The sequence below is a fragment of the Strix uralensis genome, chromosome 1 (assembly GCF_047716275.1).
Source record: "Strix uralensis isolate ZFMK-TIS-50842 chromosome 1, bStrUra1, whole genome shotgun sequence".
NCBI lineage: Eukaryota > Metazoa > Chordata > Aves > Strigiformes > Strigidae > Strix > Strix uralensis.
Window position 1 is genome coordinate 38,056,688 of NC_133972.1, and position 15,346 is coordinate 38,072,033.

A 15,346-nucleotide genomic window follows, 5' to 3' on the forward strand; every position below is an offset into this window, starting at 1 on the left:
GATTTGGCATTTTCGAAGAATTCATTCTGTTCCTTCTCTTGTCTCTCTTTGATGATACTCAGTTTCATTACTAGAAGGAACAAGTTATCATTAGAATAAAGCACCCTGCATCTCAAGCACATTCATCCACAAAGGGCTTGAATTCTTGGAGCTCTTGTTGTGTTTGTATACTCCATAAACTGCAAGGAGTTTACAACTGGGAGACACAAAACAAATAAAACAGATGTGTTGGCTATGCTCAGATTATACTAAATGCCAAAGTACCTTTACAGTCATGCATAGAACTGCCAGCCTGACAAAAAGAAATGAGCTGCTTATAAGGAAGTTAGACCAGCACCATATCATCCAACCATGCAAAGGCTTCCACTGATTTTGCAAGCCTTTTTACATTTGTAACTGTTTAAAGTAGAACAAATCAGGTGCCCTCTGATTACACCCAGAATGTCCACAAAGATAGAAACACGCCATTTATTTAGAGGAGAAAGGTAAAAAAGAAAAGATGGAGCTAATTAGATAACTATAATCCATTAATATTTCACTATTTTGTAAATTGCCAGCCTCCTGAGCAACAACTACAGTCAGAGGCTGCACTGACACCCAGCTGAAGATCTGCCACTTTACTATTTTTGCTGCTCTTTACTAAACTGTCACTAAAAGCTTGCTCCTAGTTAAACACATGCAAGTACAAAGATCCCAGTGAACTTCCTTAGGCGAGAACGTGCCTCACTGTGTTTTTGAATGACAACTCTGCTTTAGGATTCAAGTTCTTCTAGTGAGCAGAACTATGTTTGCGAAGCAGCCATAAAGAATGGTTTGCTAAAAATGTGTCAATTTGCTGAAGCTTCCTGTTATGTCTGTGAAAAGCACCTAGAAGGCTAATTGAACAGCAGACATCACTTTTATGTAACAAAACTAGAGGGGTCCATTTTGGAGGAGCTGTGTGCATATGTGACATGTTAACACTGAACATGGAGCTTGATGGTGCCAGGCCCTAAAAATAGCACCTGGATATCCTCGTTCTCATCAGCAACCACAACCCTGTCTTCTCTGTCATTTGGTGCATCAATCTGGCACCTCTCTCCTTCCTCTAGAAGAGACAGGATCAGTGGTACCCTGAGATACCTCATTTTAGTAGAACTGGGGGAGATAAAGAGGATATTTGCATCTGGTACAAGCACACATTTTAAACAATATCCCTGCCCCTCAGCAGGCAGTTATCATGTTGTTTTGGCAGCAGGAAGGAATCTGTGGTTTTTCTTGAATGTTGCTCTTCTTTATTTAAACTACCAGAAATAAAGCAAAAATGACAGAATGCTCTGTCTATAAATAATCATTCCGGTGTACAGTTATATTAGGAGGTAACTCAGATGGCATGATAACGCCTAACAGGCTAATCTTAGACCTGTAATGCCATAAGATGAAAATAACTGGGCTAAGAATAACTGACCCAGAGGAGTCAGCCTGTTAAAGAGATCCACAGAACTGGGCATTTTAGATTTTCATGTGTTTAACAATAACATTTGCCCATTAGTTTCTCTACAATATTTTGGATTGTACCCACCATATAAAAACCCCACCTACACCAGTAGTTGGGACATGATAAAATGCAATGACACCTGAAACCTGCCCTGTCATCTATACCAAAACCTAAATTAATGTGATATAGACATATGTTTGCAGGCTATCTATCTATTCTGCTTTCTCACAGCTTCTGCTTGCTCTGAAAAGACCATGCAGAAGAAGGGGGCCAGACAGTTGGTACAGAAACAGAGGCCTGATTAAAGTTCTGCTAGTAGGGTTACAAGTGTTCCTCATATCCAACACAAACCTTAATGAACTAAATGTATTCTATACATAGTTTTACAGGAGGGAAGACTCTGGCTGAAACTGTGTGTGTTTGAGTGCATTTGAGTGTATTTAACGGTATCAGAAAAGATGATCAAAGAGGTTTTGAAATTATGTTCTGCATTCTTTTCCAGCTTTTGTAGCTTGTTCTTCTTGTCAATCTTGTATTTTGAAATTCTTATTCCAGGCTCTTCCCACAACCTATAAATATATCTTCTAATACAAAGCAAGACTGTCCGGTAATCACATGGCTCAGAAGCTGGGACTTAAATTAAAAAAAAAAAAAAGAAAGAAAAAGCAATGTTACACCATTAGAGGCCACATGAAGTTGGCAACATCTGTCTGTATTCAATGTCTTCTCAATAACATGAAACAGAAAAAGCAGCTTCATTCCATTTTACCACATTTTTGTTCAACTGATTTAATAACCAATGTCTTGTCCCACATACATTACTGGGCAAAGCCTCTACTCAAAATCAGTGAGATTTTAACTACATAAGACCTGCAGGTCTCTGTTGCTTGTCTCTTCTCATTGTATTAATTATTAAGGCTAAGGCTTTACTCTTCCGTGACAATTAATTCAAATACTTCAACTACTACTATGAAGCACCTAGCCTTTATGACAGGCATTGAAAAAGCTTCTCTGGCTGTTATCCAGAACTTCCCTAAACTGAATTTTCACACTCAGTTTTTTTCTTTACTCTGAGGAGAATCACAAAGTAAAAGCTCAGCACATCTATTCTCACTCTCTGAAGAGTTATTGCCTGAGATACCACATACGCAACATTCTGTATCTGTAAGAAGTTTACATTACCTGATTCAGATATGCAAATATGTCAAGTTTTTATGAATATCAGAGCAAACCTTTAAATGAATTTGCTTTGTGCAGTCTCTCCACAGAATCAGCTGAGCAGGTGAAAGTTTTGTTTGGCCAGAAAAAAGCAGGAGAGCAAATACCAGAGAATTTTCCCTGAAAGCAATATAAGCGCATGTGTACAAACCTGTATACAGGTTTGTGGCCACACAAACAGATACAATGTATGAGACAAATTTTGTACATCGGGGTTTACTGAGGGAAGATAGCTCACGAGGACTCGTCAACCCATGTACACCATGAAGCATGCAGCATTGATTCTGTCATTTATATTCAAGTGACCAGCTTGAATTTCCTGACAGATGCAGAGAATAAAATACTGCGACTACATTCACTTACTACATTTGTGAAATTGCAGGTGTTTGGCAAGCCTGTAGGTAGATGTAGTCAATCAAATTAATCATTCCAAATCATTATATTGCCTTTAGAATAGTTTTACTTTATAGATTGCTGAGCCTGACAGGTATCATTTTCCATATTTCACAGAAAGGTTAGCTGACCTTAGCAGGATTGCGTAACTTGCTCAGGTCACCTGTCAACTTGATGATGAGCCAAGGCTTTAAGCTCAAGACCTCCTTGAACTCTTGATTTTTCAACACAACAGCTTTGGGCAGGAAGCAGAGGATGCCTTATCCAATAAAAGCCAAGGTGGAACTTAGGCAGGCCAGTGCAAGGCTGTACAACAAAATACAGCCAGTGAAGCAAACACAGCAACCTTACCCTTTGGAAACACAGCACAGTATATTAAATCACCAGAAGTTAATGAACTTGGCATTATTTCTTAAAGCCCCACATCTATGGATACCACGGCTGGGTAGGTTCTTTCTTCTACACACAACTGACATCTATTTGAGCAAGGTAGCCCTGCATTAGTTATTTTACTGACTACATTTTAATGAACGCTCTTGCCATGGACTGTGCTGCACCAAATGCTTATTTTCAAGGACTTATAGTTTATTACTTGTATTGTGGTAAGATAAGAGGCCAACTGAATGCTAAGGTCAACTGTGGCATTGTACACACATGGAAGTTGAGAGTTTTTGGGTAAAATAAAAGCAACAGCATAGTTAAATAGTAATTCCTGCTAAATAAGAGGCTTTAGACTCCAGGTCTATTTTTTAAATTGTGAAACTAAAATAATTATGGTATCAAATAAGAATACATCAGCATAATTTTTTAAAATAAAGATGTACAGCACTTACTGCTGCATTTTAGAGCAACAGTACCATATGGGAGAATCTAGTTCAGTCTTCTCAAGATAGCTAAAACTGCTCTCTGCAGTAAGGTGTAGGTGTCTGCAAATTACACAGCTTCTTGAGTCAGTGCCGATCTAGATTGCTCCATTCATAATTAGACTTTTGATTGGTACCTATCCAGATCATCTCATTCATAGTATGATTTACAAGCAGGGATGGAGACAGACAGGCAAAGCAGTAATTGAGGGAACACCAGAAGAACAGAAGAACTGTTTCACAGGATAGAAGCATTTCCTACGCCTGCTATTGTCAGAAATTCCTTAGACAGCTTGGTTTGCAAATACATGTCCATTGGCCATTGAGTATGTCCTCTTTGGGGATGGCTCCAGCCCAGTTTAAAATCAATGTTGCATAACACATGCCCATTGCATCTGGAAACTAGCAAACCTAAAAACCCATTGAGTTTTTAAGTTGTGCTTGCTTCAAAGACTTCAAGAATATCAAGGGTGCAGAGTGTAAATGTTCACAGATCTGCTCTTTTCTTAAATATGTGCAACTTTTTAACCTGAGCAAAAGTCACATACAGGTAAGTGAAGATAACTTTAAAGTAAGGACACTGATAAGCAAAATTCAAATGACTTGATTCTAGCTACTCCAAACACTAGATCACATCATCATACCCTGGCTATTTCTTTTTCCCCGATGTGCTGCACTGAGGGAAACAATTCCTTAAAAGTTACCAGGCCTGATCCTGCAAGACCCTGAACTCAAAGGAACTGAAGGTAATCGATAGCAGCACCAGGCTTTGTGGTTTCATGTGACATGAATTAAACTGCAGACTATGTACAATGTCAACTATTTGCAGTCTAGTGTTTTTTAAAAATACAGTGAGGAATATTTTGTGCTCTACAGAATATATACTTAAACATCTTTTACCTGGATAATTTTCTTGACTAAGGTTTGTGCGTTTTTTTTAAAGTCTAAAAACCCCCTCTATTTTACTTGGTACTACAGGGGAAATTGTATATGTTATGTGGACCTAATGTCATCAGATAAAAATCAACTGCTACATGATATTCTTGTCTCCAGTGAAGAAAAGCAGAGCTATAAGCTTACAGAAAATTACCTCAGTTTCTTGTGTTTCAAATGAGAAAAGTGCTGTTACTCAAGCAACATTAGTTGGCAGTTACAAGGTAGCATAGTGAGCTAAAAGAAGATTTTCACTTGTGTACATCTAACTTCAACTTGACATAGTATTAAAAAAAAAACCAGGAGGGAGGGCAAGCAGTCTTATCTCTTTGACCAATACAAAAGCACTGGACACCTGCTGAGCTGTTCAGGAAAACCAAAGAAAAGCAATAATTCTTGAACAAGAGATTGACACTGTAGATGGCTTTGCAGAACTGTAACACTGTCAGAGAAACTTCTGCTTTTACCCACTGTCTTTGCTAGAGCTTTGTTGTTCATATTTGTAAACAAGTCTTTCACCTGATTTCTGTCCTTGACAAAAGAACTGTAATTGGTGACGAACATCTCTTCTAAGAAGTTAGAGAAACAGTAAATTCTTTGACAGATCCAAAAAAACCCAAACCAGCTCAGGAGCTTTATAAAGGAATAGAAAAATTGCCAGTCTTAAACATTACCAGTTGGAAGTCTCCATTCCCCTTAGGTATTCTCATTATTTTAACTTGCACATAATAGCTTTTCAATCTCTCATTCCCTCCTTCAGTCTGTAATCATTGTGAAGTAGCCTTGACTTTCTGTATTGAAAAACACTAATCATGAGGTTAAGACATATCTAAGTTTTTTCTAACAGGAAAGGTATTACCATTTGACAAGATCTCTCACAATTTATCTTCATATCTGAAACTAGAAGTCTGCTCTAAAATTGTATGTAAGAAAGAAACACAAGTAAAACTTTTAAGTTCTTTTTCTATAAAGCAGGAAAAGAAACAGTGTTGTTTTTGTTTTTTTTTTTTAAAAAAGAAACAAACAATCATGGGCTCCACAGGTGTACCAAAACAGGCAATACATGAAGAGAACTGTGGTCTACACACACAATCTTAAAAACTGAGAAATATTGCCAAGTCTCGTGAAAGAAAAAGAAAAAGAAAAAGAAAAAGAAAAAGAAAAAGAAAAAGAAAAAGAAAAAGAAAAAGAAAAAGAAAAAGAAAAAGAAAAAGAAAAAGAAAAAGAAAAAGAAAAAGAAAAAGAAAAAGAAAAAGAAAAAGAGGAAAAAGAAAAAGAATCACCCTGCATTCTACATATAGGTCCTCTATAAAGCCAACTTTATGAAAAACAAAGTGAGAAACCTGGGATTTAGAAGATATAGAACAGATAACATTAAGGCTCAAAAGACAAGAGTTTCAGCCCCCAAAAACCAGAACTGGAATTCCCAAAGTTTCAGAGAGAATGGGCAAGAGTAACGTGAAATTTTTACTTTTTTAGCCTGTCTAAACTGACATTTTATTTGAATAGCAACAATTCTTCCAACTTAATTCATTCTCAGTACATCATTTGTAGTTCTCAAACACAGCTAACAAAGAAACTAGAAAATACAAGGATAGCTTCAAATACATGAGGAAACGTCCAGTGTTCTTTCAGAGCAACTTTGAAATACCTTAATTAAAAAACACATCCAATTTACATCTCAGTGAGTCATTACATACGACTACCATTGCCAGGTCCACAAATAGTTTTAAAGTAACAAAATAAGCCATGCATATTAAAGACATTTTAAAGTAACACTGTAACGAAAAGAGAAAGGGATTAGTATTAAACTCCCTGTGTATGCAAACTGGAGAAAAGGAAACTCACAGAAAGACCAAATCCTGTTTACAATAGACATATGACCAGAATTGCCTATGAGGAGCTTTAACTGCAGCCTCCTGACAAGGTCTGTCTGAGGAAGCCTCTCTGTGAATAACCCTGTACCATGAGCCCCATTTTGCAACCACGCAACAAAACAAACAAGGAATCACAAACTAGATTTCGGTTGTGAGCATTTTGCTCTGGCTGGAAAGCAGCAGACTGAAGGAGACAAACTCCCTGTAAAAGCAGCAGCTGCTATCTAAAATACTACCATAATTATTTAACAACAACTTACATAAAGCCCACAAAAATAAAGTCACTTCTTTAAAAGAAGGGTGTTTCCTTGTTGTGCCAGGCTGTATTTTCCTGGCCAGCCACTGAAGTCTGAGGTACGGAGCTGTCTCTTACCTGAGCTGATCATACTGTGCATTCTTTGCTGAGCCAAGAGCTGTTCACGTCCAGAAACCCCATCTGAGGAAAAACACGATTCACTCTCGTAAATTGTCTGCAGCATATTCCACTGGTCTGCACTTCAGCTACATGAGAGATTCATCACTGCACTTGCACAGGGGCGTCAGGCACGACCCTCTGTGGTCCTACCTCCTCCAGCGAGGGTTGTAAGATAATACGCTTCGGCAATTAGCAATGTTTAAGCGTTTGCACAAGTATCTATCAGGAGAGGGGGAAAAAACCCAAATCCACTCTCGGCAGCCCCCGCCTGCTGGAAGGGAGCCGTGAGCGCGCAGGGGGCTGTGCGCCGCCGACTTTGAGCAGTTGCGTTCGGGCAGCCAACGGCAGGTGGAAGAAGAAATGAAGAAATATCTCTGCGCTTCGGGCTTTCTGGTGGGGCGGGGGGGAAACAGAGCCTCTTACAAACCATCAAACCGAATAAGCCACCTTTCCAGGGGCCAGAAGCCCCTGAGGGTTTAGTCTGAATTACCCCAGCCCGGACCAGTGTTGCTGTCCCCGCGCCCCTCTCCTCTCCCTGGCCGGCTCTCCCTTGGCCGGGCGGCTGGGTGAAGTTGGCGGGAGCAGCAGCGATAACTCATTTGCATTTGAATCGACACCCGCATGGCCCAGCAGCGGCAGAAATAGAACAATGGCTGGCCTGAGCCAAAAATAGGTCAAGCATGGCCGGGTGATTGGAGCCTGCATTAATGCGTTTAAAAATACCACAGCAAACACAGCTGTCCAGTCTCTGTCTTTCAAACCGCCGGGCGTCCTCCCTCCACTGCTCGGCCTCGAGCGCGATTAACCCCTTCCCCCTGCCAAGCCCGTTGCGGTGGGGAGAAGCCAGGGAGGGAGGAAGGGAAGGCAGGGAGCGGGACAGAAATGCTCCTGGCCCGGGACTCATGCCCCTCTCCCTCCTTGCCCTCCCCTGGGGAGTATTTTGTGAAAAGTGAGCAAAACGCCACGGCCTCTGTATCAGTCCTAAAATAACGCCGGGAGGTTTTGCTGGCGATGTGGTTTCTGCCTCGCCCACGCGCAGCCATCCTGCTGTTCTATTTTTGCTGCCTGTTTCTCTGGCTACGCCGCAGTTGGCTTTGGCAGGGGAGCCAGGCTGCTGCCTGCTCCCTGCAGGACCTGCAGCCGCCTCGGGAGAGGCGATTTCTGAAGCTAATCGGGTTGGGGGGAAGCAGAAGGTGGGGGCAGTTGTTAATGAGGGACTGGATTTTGTGTGTGCAGTTACAAGCAGCCTTTCCGTATTTAGCATGCTTGATATAATTCTTATAGTAAGTCACCACTTGTGGCACAGCATGTTAGACACACTTACTGACTATGCACTGTTCGGTTGACTTGCTAAAATTTGGAGAGGGGCTGAGCCGCTCACACTTATTTTTAGAAGCATTAGGCAATTTGCGCGGTGTCTTTCTCAGTTTTACACGATGATGTGGTTTCAGAAGAACAGCGTTTGACAGCGTATCAGACAAGAGCACCGTGCTCCTCTGTGTCTTGGCAGGTTTCACGAATGCTATGTGAAGTTTATTTTTCATAAAGATATTTCAAAAGTTGCGTATCTTGTGTGCTGATTATATACCTACAGGTAGGTAAGTTTAATTTCACTGTCACAGACCGTACTTTACTTCTCTGAGTCCTGCTCTGCCTTATAGCACTGGTTACACAGGTGACCAAAGCCTGTCACTACCTACATATGTGATACAGCAGCCTGACCACTCACATACCAAAATTACAAGTCACCTTCCATGTCCCTGCTCTGGGGGAGCAACAATGGCCAGAGGGACACAATTCCTCACTGTAATCAAGAAGCCAACACAGAGGTTGCCTTGGAGCTTTCTAGAAATCCACTAAATTCTCCACTATCTCCAGCATTTTTTGCTCCTGAAGACACAAGAATCTGTCCAATACTTGAGGCTTGGTTCTGCCTTTCAGCAAAGGATTGTCTGTCTGCTCTTCAACTAACATGATAGATTGTAGCCAAGGGCAATATTATGGTTTTTTAAAGCTTCTCACAATTGTGTTACCGAAGAGATTCACAATAACAAAGTACTGTGACACTTCTGTGACGTTTGGATACTCAGTGGCACCTGGGAGGTCTGTGGCTCCATCATCCCACACCTTTGCTTCCTTCATATGTCAAAGGACCTGGTCCTGCTGAGAGTGAGGATCTATCCCTCAGACAGACGGAGACCACAGCAGCTGACAACGGGGTTTTCCCTACAGGATCCTCAAGTTAGCACCTATTGCTGCTGAACACACCCCTCTCCTTGCCTTCTCTCTTCCCTCCGCCTGCAATTTTCCCCAGGAGCACTCCTCCTGGGGAAGTGGTGAAGCTCTGCAGATGGCAAACACCCAGCTCTGCAAAGGGGCATGGACACGGGCAGTGGCTGCACAGCGACAGGTTGGGTGTTACAGTGCAAGACAGGGGATGAGCATCACACATGCCATCAAACATCTTCTCTTGAAAATAAAAATACACAAATGTTTTGTGGGAAATATATGGCACTTTCACAGTACAGGGCAGAAGATGCAATGGGAATCACCAGTAGAAACAGAAATCTTTAACACAGAAAAAGCTTTTTATAGACACAAGTAAATAAAAAAGTGGAATTGCTTATGCCCTTGAGCCAACCAGTACATGACCCTGTTTAGTCATTCAGCGCCTCAAAATAATCAAGTATCATATTACAGGGAAACACTGGAGGAATAAGTTAAAAACAGGTCAAAACATGGGAAATTGTGGAGTGTGGGATCGTGGTATTAGGTACCCATATGTGTTTATAACTTCTTATATATGCAGCTGCATTTTTAAAGATAGCATTCACAGCTCTAACTGACTTCAAATACTTCAGTAACTAAATAAAAGCAAACTATATTCAAGAGGAGAAAACGTACATTCAGATATTTAGCTGCAAGCATTCTTAATTTTGGTGTACGTATTTTAAACTGACGGACACATAAACTATCCTATGTTAGCTAATTCACAGACCATAATAACTACGGCATTGTGCTTTATATTTTAGATGACATATAAAAATTATATCAAAATATTTTACTTATGAAGTCAGTCACCCCAAAGGTAGGGACTTTTACAACCTGAATTCTTCTGACATGCTTTGACATATTATGGGCCTACTTTGGTACATGCTTAGCTTTAAAACACATGTGTAAATCCATCCCTTTTCAACATAATATTTAAGCACATGCTCAAATTCTATTGGTCGCAATAGAATTTAAGCACATAGTTAAACACTTTGCTGAGTCAGCCCAGCCTTTAACTACATGATCACATGAGTTTAAATAGTTCCTTTAGAGTCCCAAAGGGGAAGGATAAAGGGCTCATGCCTGAAGAAAATCTGGTTTTTATTTTTAAAGCAATGGATGTTATAAGGTGACATTTTCATACAGGAACATGAGGTTTTTTGTTCTGTTTTTTCAAGTGCATTTCCTAAACTTGGAGAAGTATAATGACACTGGAGGTAAGAGTAAACTGTTGAAATGATTTAGTGCCGCTGAGGTGACTCTAAATGCAATCAGCAACTTTATAGAAAGCGTAAGGCATGTTAGTAGCACTAAGATCTCATTACAGGGGTTTCACAATGTGTTTCCCTTATTTTTCTTCAGAGTTGTTAAAAACAAATAAATATAAGGAAATTAAATCTGGAAACCACATTACTGCAACATTAAGACTGAGAAATTAAGCACTCAAATTAGAAAGAGCTAAGATTTCTACTGCATTATTAACTCTGCAGCATTATAATTAAGTAGAACTTTTCTTACTTTTCTTTTTAAGTACAAATAGTATATTACTGGTTGCTTTTAGCATATCTCATTTCTCACTCACAATATTCTGGAGCATAGCCTTCATTAATATTAATAGCTTAGTTTCAACTTTTGCAGTTTTCTTACTTGTAAATGAATTCTTGCATAGATTTTTCTACCATATTGCTCAGTTGTATTATATAAATATTACATACAAAATTAAACAAAGAGATGTTCTCTAGCTTCTAGTCACATGCTTAAATGAGGATACCGCTGTCTTACAAGTGCCCCATTCAATCTTCCTTCAGTCCCTTTTTCATTTGGCAAGTGAAAATGCAGCAAGTACTAACATGCAGCAATATCAAACAATGCATAAACAAGTGGGAGCTAAATTAAGGTTGCATGGATAGTATTAAATCCGGCCTATTTCAGTACTGAAGGTTTAAGTTCTAATCTTTGCATCCTAAAGAGCTCCTAACTATCTGTATATCTAATCACCAGGATTAAAAAAAAAAAAAAAATTAACTATTGTATACAACAGATGTTTCTATAGCCACAGTTCATTAGATACTATTAGTACCACATGAAACCCAAACATCCAGCATAAATTACTACATCTTATACTAGAGGATTAACTAGGTTAACGAACAGAAGAAGAATATTACCACAAAGAAGCAGATGGTTTGAGAGCCGAAAGAAATCAGGGGAGATGCTCAAGTGGTCTGGTTCTGCTTCCTCCTGGAACTAAGGGACAGTATTACAAGCCCCTGGGGGAGTTAAAACAGATCACTTAATCCACATGCTCTGGTTGGGAAGATGTACTGTGGGAATGTCTCTGATCAGTTTTCTGTGTAGCAAGCCTTTGGTGTTGCCTGTGCAGGAATATGTGTTGCTTTTTCTTTGCAGTGCCGTGAAACCACGTGATGGGCATTTTTCAAGTGAGGAGAAAACTGCAATTCTAAACGTGTTTAAGCTCAATTCAAGCTTCAAAGGAATTTTCTGGGACAAAGAAAGGCGTATCTGTAGCTTTAGGGGATTTTCTGACAAACAATGGGAGAATAAAACTTTACAAATTTTTGAGGATAAGGAGTGCTATGCTAGATAAATGTATGGGTCTCTATCATCTCTCATATAACAATACAGAGAGCCTTGCATTTTTCTCATGCAAATTAGCTCAGGGGTTTTGGAACTAGCTGATGACTTATCACTTCTTTCTCCTCTTAAAATATGACTTTCTGTGCACATAAATAAGTCTACTAGAAATTAAGTCCTAGATTCAGGACAACACCTCAACAACACATACTTGATTATAAGCACGAGGCTTAAATTAAGCATATGCTTAAGTGCTTCATAAATTCAAAGGTACCTTCCTGAATCACAAAGTTCAAATAATTTAAAAAATCAGAGAGAGCTAGCAAATAAATAAATAATATTTAGGTTAGGAAATACATACACAATCCAATTATTCTGCTGACATATTTATTTATCAGGTTGGAACTAAAATCTCCATACTTTGCAGCAAGGCTGAAGTAAACTGCATACAAACCATACAAGCCATAGCGAAAAGCAAGGTCACATATTAACAAATAAATGTCTCAGACTTCGCACCTTTTATGCTATTAATGGGGCAAGTAGAGATATGAGTAATATGAGATTTATCGGGTCTTCCATGGTTACGTCCAGCTTTCTTGGAGAGACGTTAGCGCATACGTGCACTGCGTCTGCCATGTCTAACTCCACCAGACTCACTTGGATGGACATACATAAAGGAACCCTAGAGCACATGACCTATGACAGCTTGCAATACATTCAGCGTCCTTCAGGCATTTCAAGCTTGTTGCACACCTACTGAGCAGATAATCTATACCTCCATACAGGATTTTGCACAGAAATTCCTGATGCCAGATAGTCTGGCAGGTCAGATCAACCAACCTGGACACTGAGAATTCCTGGACAACAGACTACTAAGTGCCTGTGGCTGGAGAACCAAGAGAAACACCATATCTTGCTTGTAATATATGCCTGGGTTTAAGTGCTTTTTGGGATTTAAGTCAAGAAATGTAGGCCACGCTTGCTGTCTGGAGAACTGCACTGTGAAAACCAATGGCTATGCAAAGGATTTAAGATCACAGCAGAAGACGGCCAACTAAATATGAGCTCCTAGGATTACACCAGGACCAAAAAAGCCTAATAAAATCCTTGGATATATAAACAAGGTTATATGAAGTAACAGTAGTGAGGTGATATGCATATACCGAAGAATATTCTTGGGATACTGTACCTTGTTCCAGTACAGATACCTGAAAAAGAATGCTGAAAAACTGAGCGTGGATAGACATGCCACAAGCATAAAATAGGTCTGGAAAACCATTGGAAATTAGAAACTCAAAGACCTGAGATACTAAGTAGAGTGAAGAAGTTCAGGGGTGGCTTGCTACTGTCTATATGTATACAGGGAAAGATGACTAGTAGTGTAGTAAAATAGTCTTTATTTTAAGAAACAGGCTTTAAGAAAAATCCATGGATTAGAAAAATTCAAGCCAGAAGTGGGCACACATTTTAAACACATTTTAACCACTGTAGCAAATGAGCTTTACATCAATAGTGGCTGTGTCTCTGGAAAGAAAGCTCTAACACTTCTATAGGGCAAAATTAAGGCAGGTTTTGTTGTAGGACTCCAAGTTAGTCAGGTCAGACCTGGTGATCATAGGAGTACCTCCAAAGCTACTAAGAGCTATGAATAATTATTGTTTAACTGATGGGAATAATATGAACTAAATATAATAATTATTTCTACATCAGAAATAGTTTTCTTCTTTTAAATCACCCTCTCCTGAAAAGCAGAGGTGTGTTTTTTGTTTGTCTGGGTTTTTTTAAATCCAAAATATGTTTATTTTCCTATGAGATTTGGTAATTTTTACAAGAGTAGCACAATGAGGTGCACTGTAAGCATCTTGGGAAAAGAGTCTTTGTGAAAAAAATAACACCACAAAGTGTTTGATTTGTTTTGCTATTCAAAGCTGTCCTTTTAAGTCAAATAATTAGATCTCAAAAGTAGGGTCTTTCTAAATCCAGGCTTCAATTCATGGAAGGACAAGGTGGCTTTATATAACATGCTACAACCACACTATAAAGCTATAGTAGATTTATAGTAGATAGATACCCATCTGGATTGGGACAATTGCTCTGTTAAATTTTGAAGCAAGCAAGATGTCTTCTTAAATATCGAACAATATATATAGTTAGAGAACTGCCACTACAAGCCATTGAAAGCTTGGCCAAGAAGAAATATTTTACATAAAGCACTAAAAAGGGCCTTCTTTAATGTGTGGGCCAAGGAATGGACCTGAGATGTTCAGGCCACGTGCTGGGCTGTGGGCACACACCAGTCTCTCCCACGGCGCTGCCTGCTGGGATCTCCTTCCCCTCCCAGTTCCTCCACCCCTCACCGCATTCAAGCACATGGAGAAACCATTACATGCACAAACATGCCTCTGAGAGCAGTAACAAATTGACTGCTACTGTGCTACGAAAAGGTCACATCTCATGCCAGTCAATAACATTGTTATGAAACCACACGGAACCCTCCTGGTTAGCTGGACCTGGATGGTAGTGAAGTTCACTTCCAGACCTCTCCTGTTTTTTTCAAAATGTTTCAGTGAACCCAGATCCAGTTTTCATCTAAATTTCTTCCTCATCTTAAACCCTGATAAGGAACAGATCCACAAACCAAAATGTTATCGATACACCAGCTTGGGAGCTGTTTTTACTGGGCTGGTAAATTTGAAGCAATGCTACAAGGATGAAACTGTGACTTCAGTGGGTGAACTGTAATCATTCTGCCTGACTTCAGTAGAAACAGGATTTCTCCTAAGGAGAATTATGATCTTAATTTTCCTTGTGGAAGCAACAAATTTACAGATCGCAAAAGAGGAAAAAAATCAAAATACAACTGAAAGCAAGGTTTTGTAATTCTGAAAGGAAAATTACAACACATTACAACTAAATATAACCTCTCCCTTTAGCTAAGTAAACCACCTTGAAAGTCTTAATACAGCTACTTACTGTAACTGAAAATACCTTTAAAATATACTATGATACTACCAAAATGTGTCATAAACTTGACTTTTGTAAGCACAGGCATCCAGCTGGTACTCCTAAGGCCAGGATTAGCCCCAAGAAGGCTTTTATCTATAATTCCAAGCTCATTTAGTGAAATCATGCGACCTTCAGTTTGCTAGGCAGCCTGACCCATAGCAGGGATGAAACAAACGGATAAGGAGGCTACAGCAAGTGCCCAGCAAAGTCACACCTCAGCAAGCAGATGTGGGCAACTGCAGCTGCTGCTTCCACGCGTCCCTCATCTGCCCGGTCTCTGGCTCTCACTAGCAAGAGGCAA

The 15,346-nt window shown here is 39.7% G+C and overlaps 1 protein-coding gene across 14 annotated transcripts in view; it reads right to left on the minus strand.

Annotated features, from left to right (window-relative positions):
• The window catches only part of HDAC9 (histone deacetylase 9), a 490,905-nt gene that overhangs the window by 278,515 nt on the left and 197,044 nt on the right, over nucleotides 1-15,346 (minus strand). For 2 of the 14 annotated variants that reach the window (XM_074863172.1, XM_074863161.1), the window contains exons 1-2: nucleotides 7,667-8,001; nucleotides 7,135-7,197 (exon numbers count right to left, since the gene is read on the minus strand). The exons of 1 other annotated variant lie outside the window; for it this stretch is intronic. In XM_074863172.1, the coding sequence (XP_074719273.1) occupies nucleotides 7,135-7,197; nucleotides 7,667-7,799 (196 nt within the window). In that variant the 5' untranslated portion in view covers nucleotides 7,800-8,001. Of the gene's footprint in view, nucleotides 1-7,134; nucleotides 7,198-7,666; nucleotides 8,003-15,346 lie in introns of those variants that run through there. 11 more of the 14 variants (XM_074863205.1, XM_074863153.1, XM_074863190.1 and 8 more) reach the window with 8 other exon arrangements.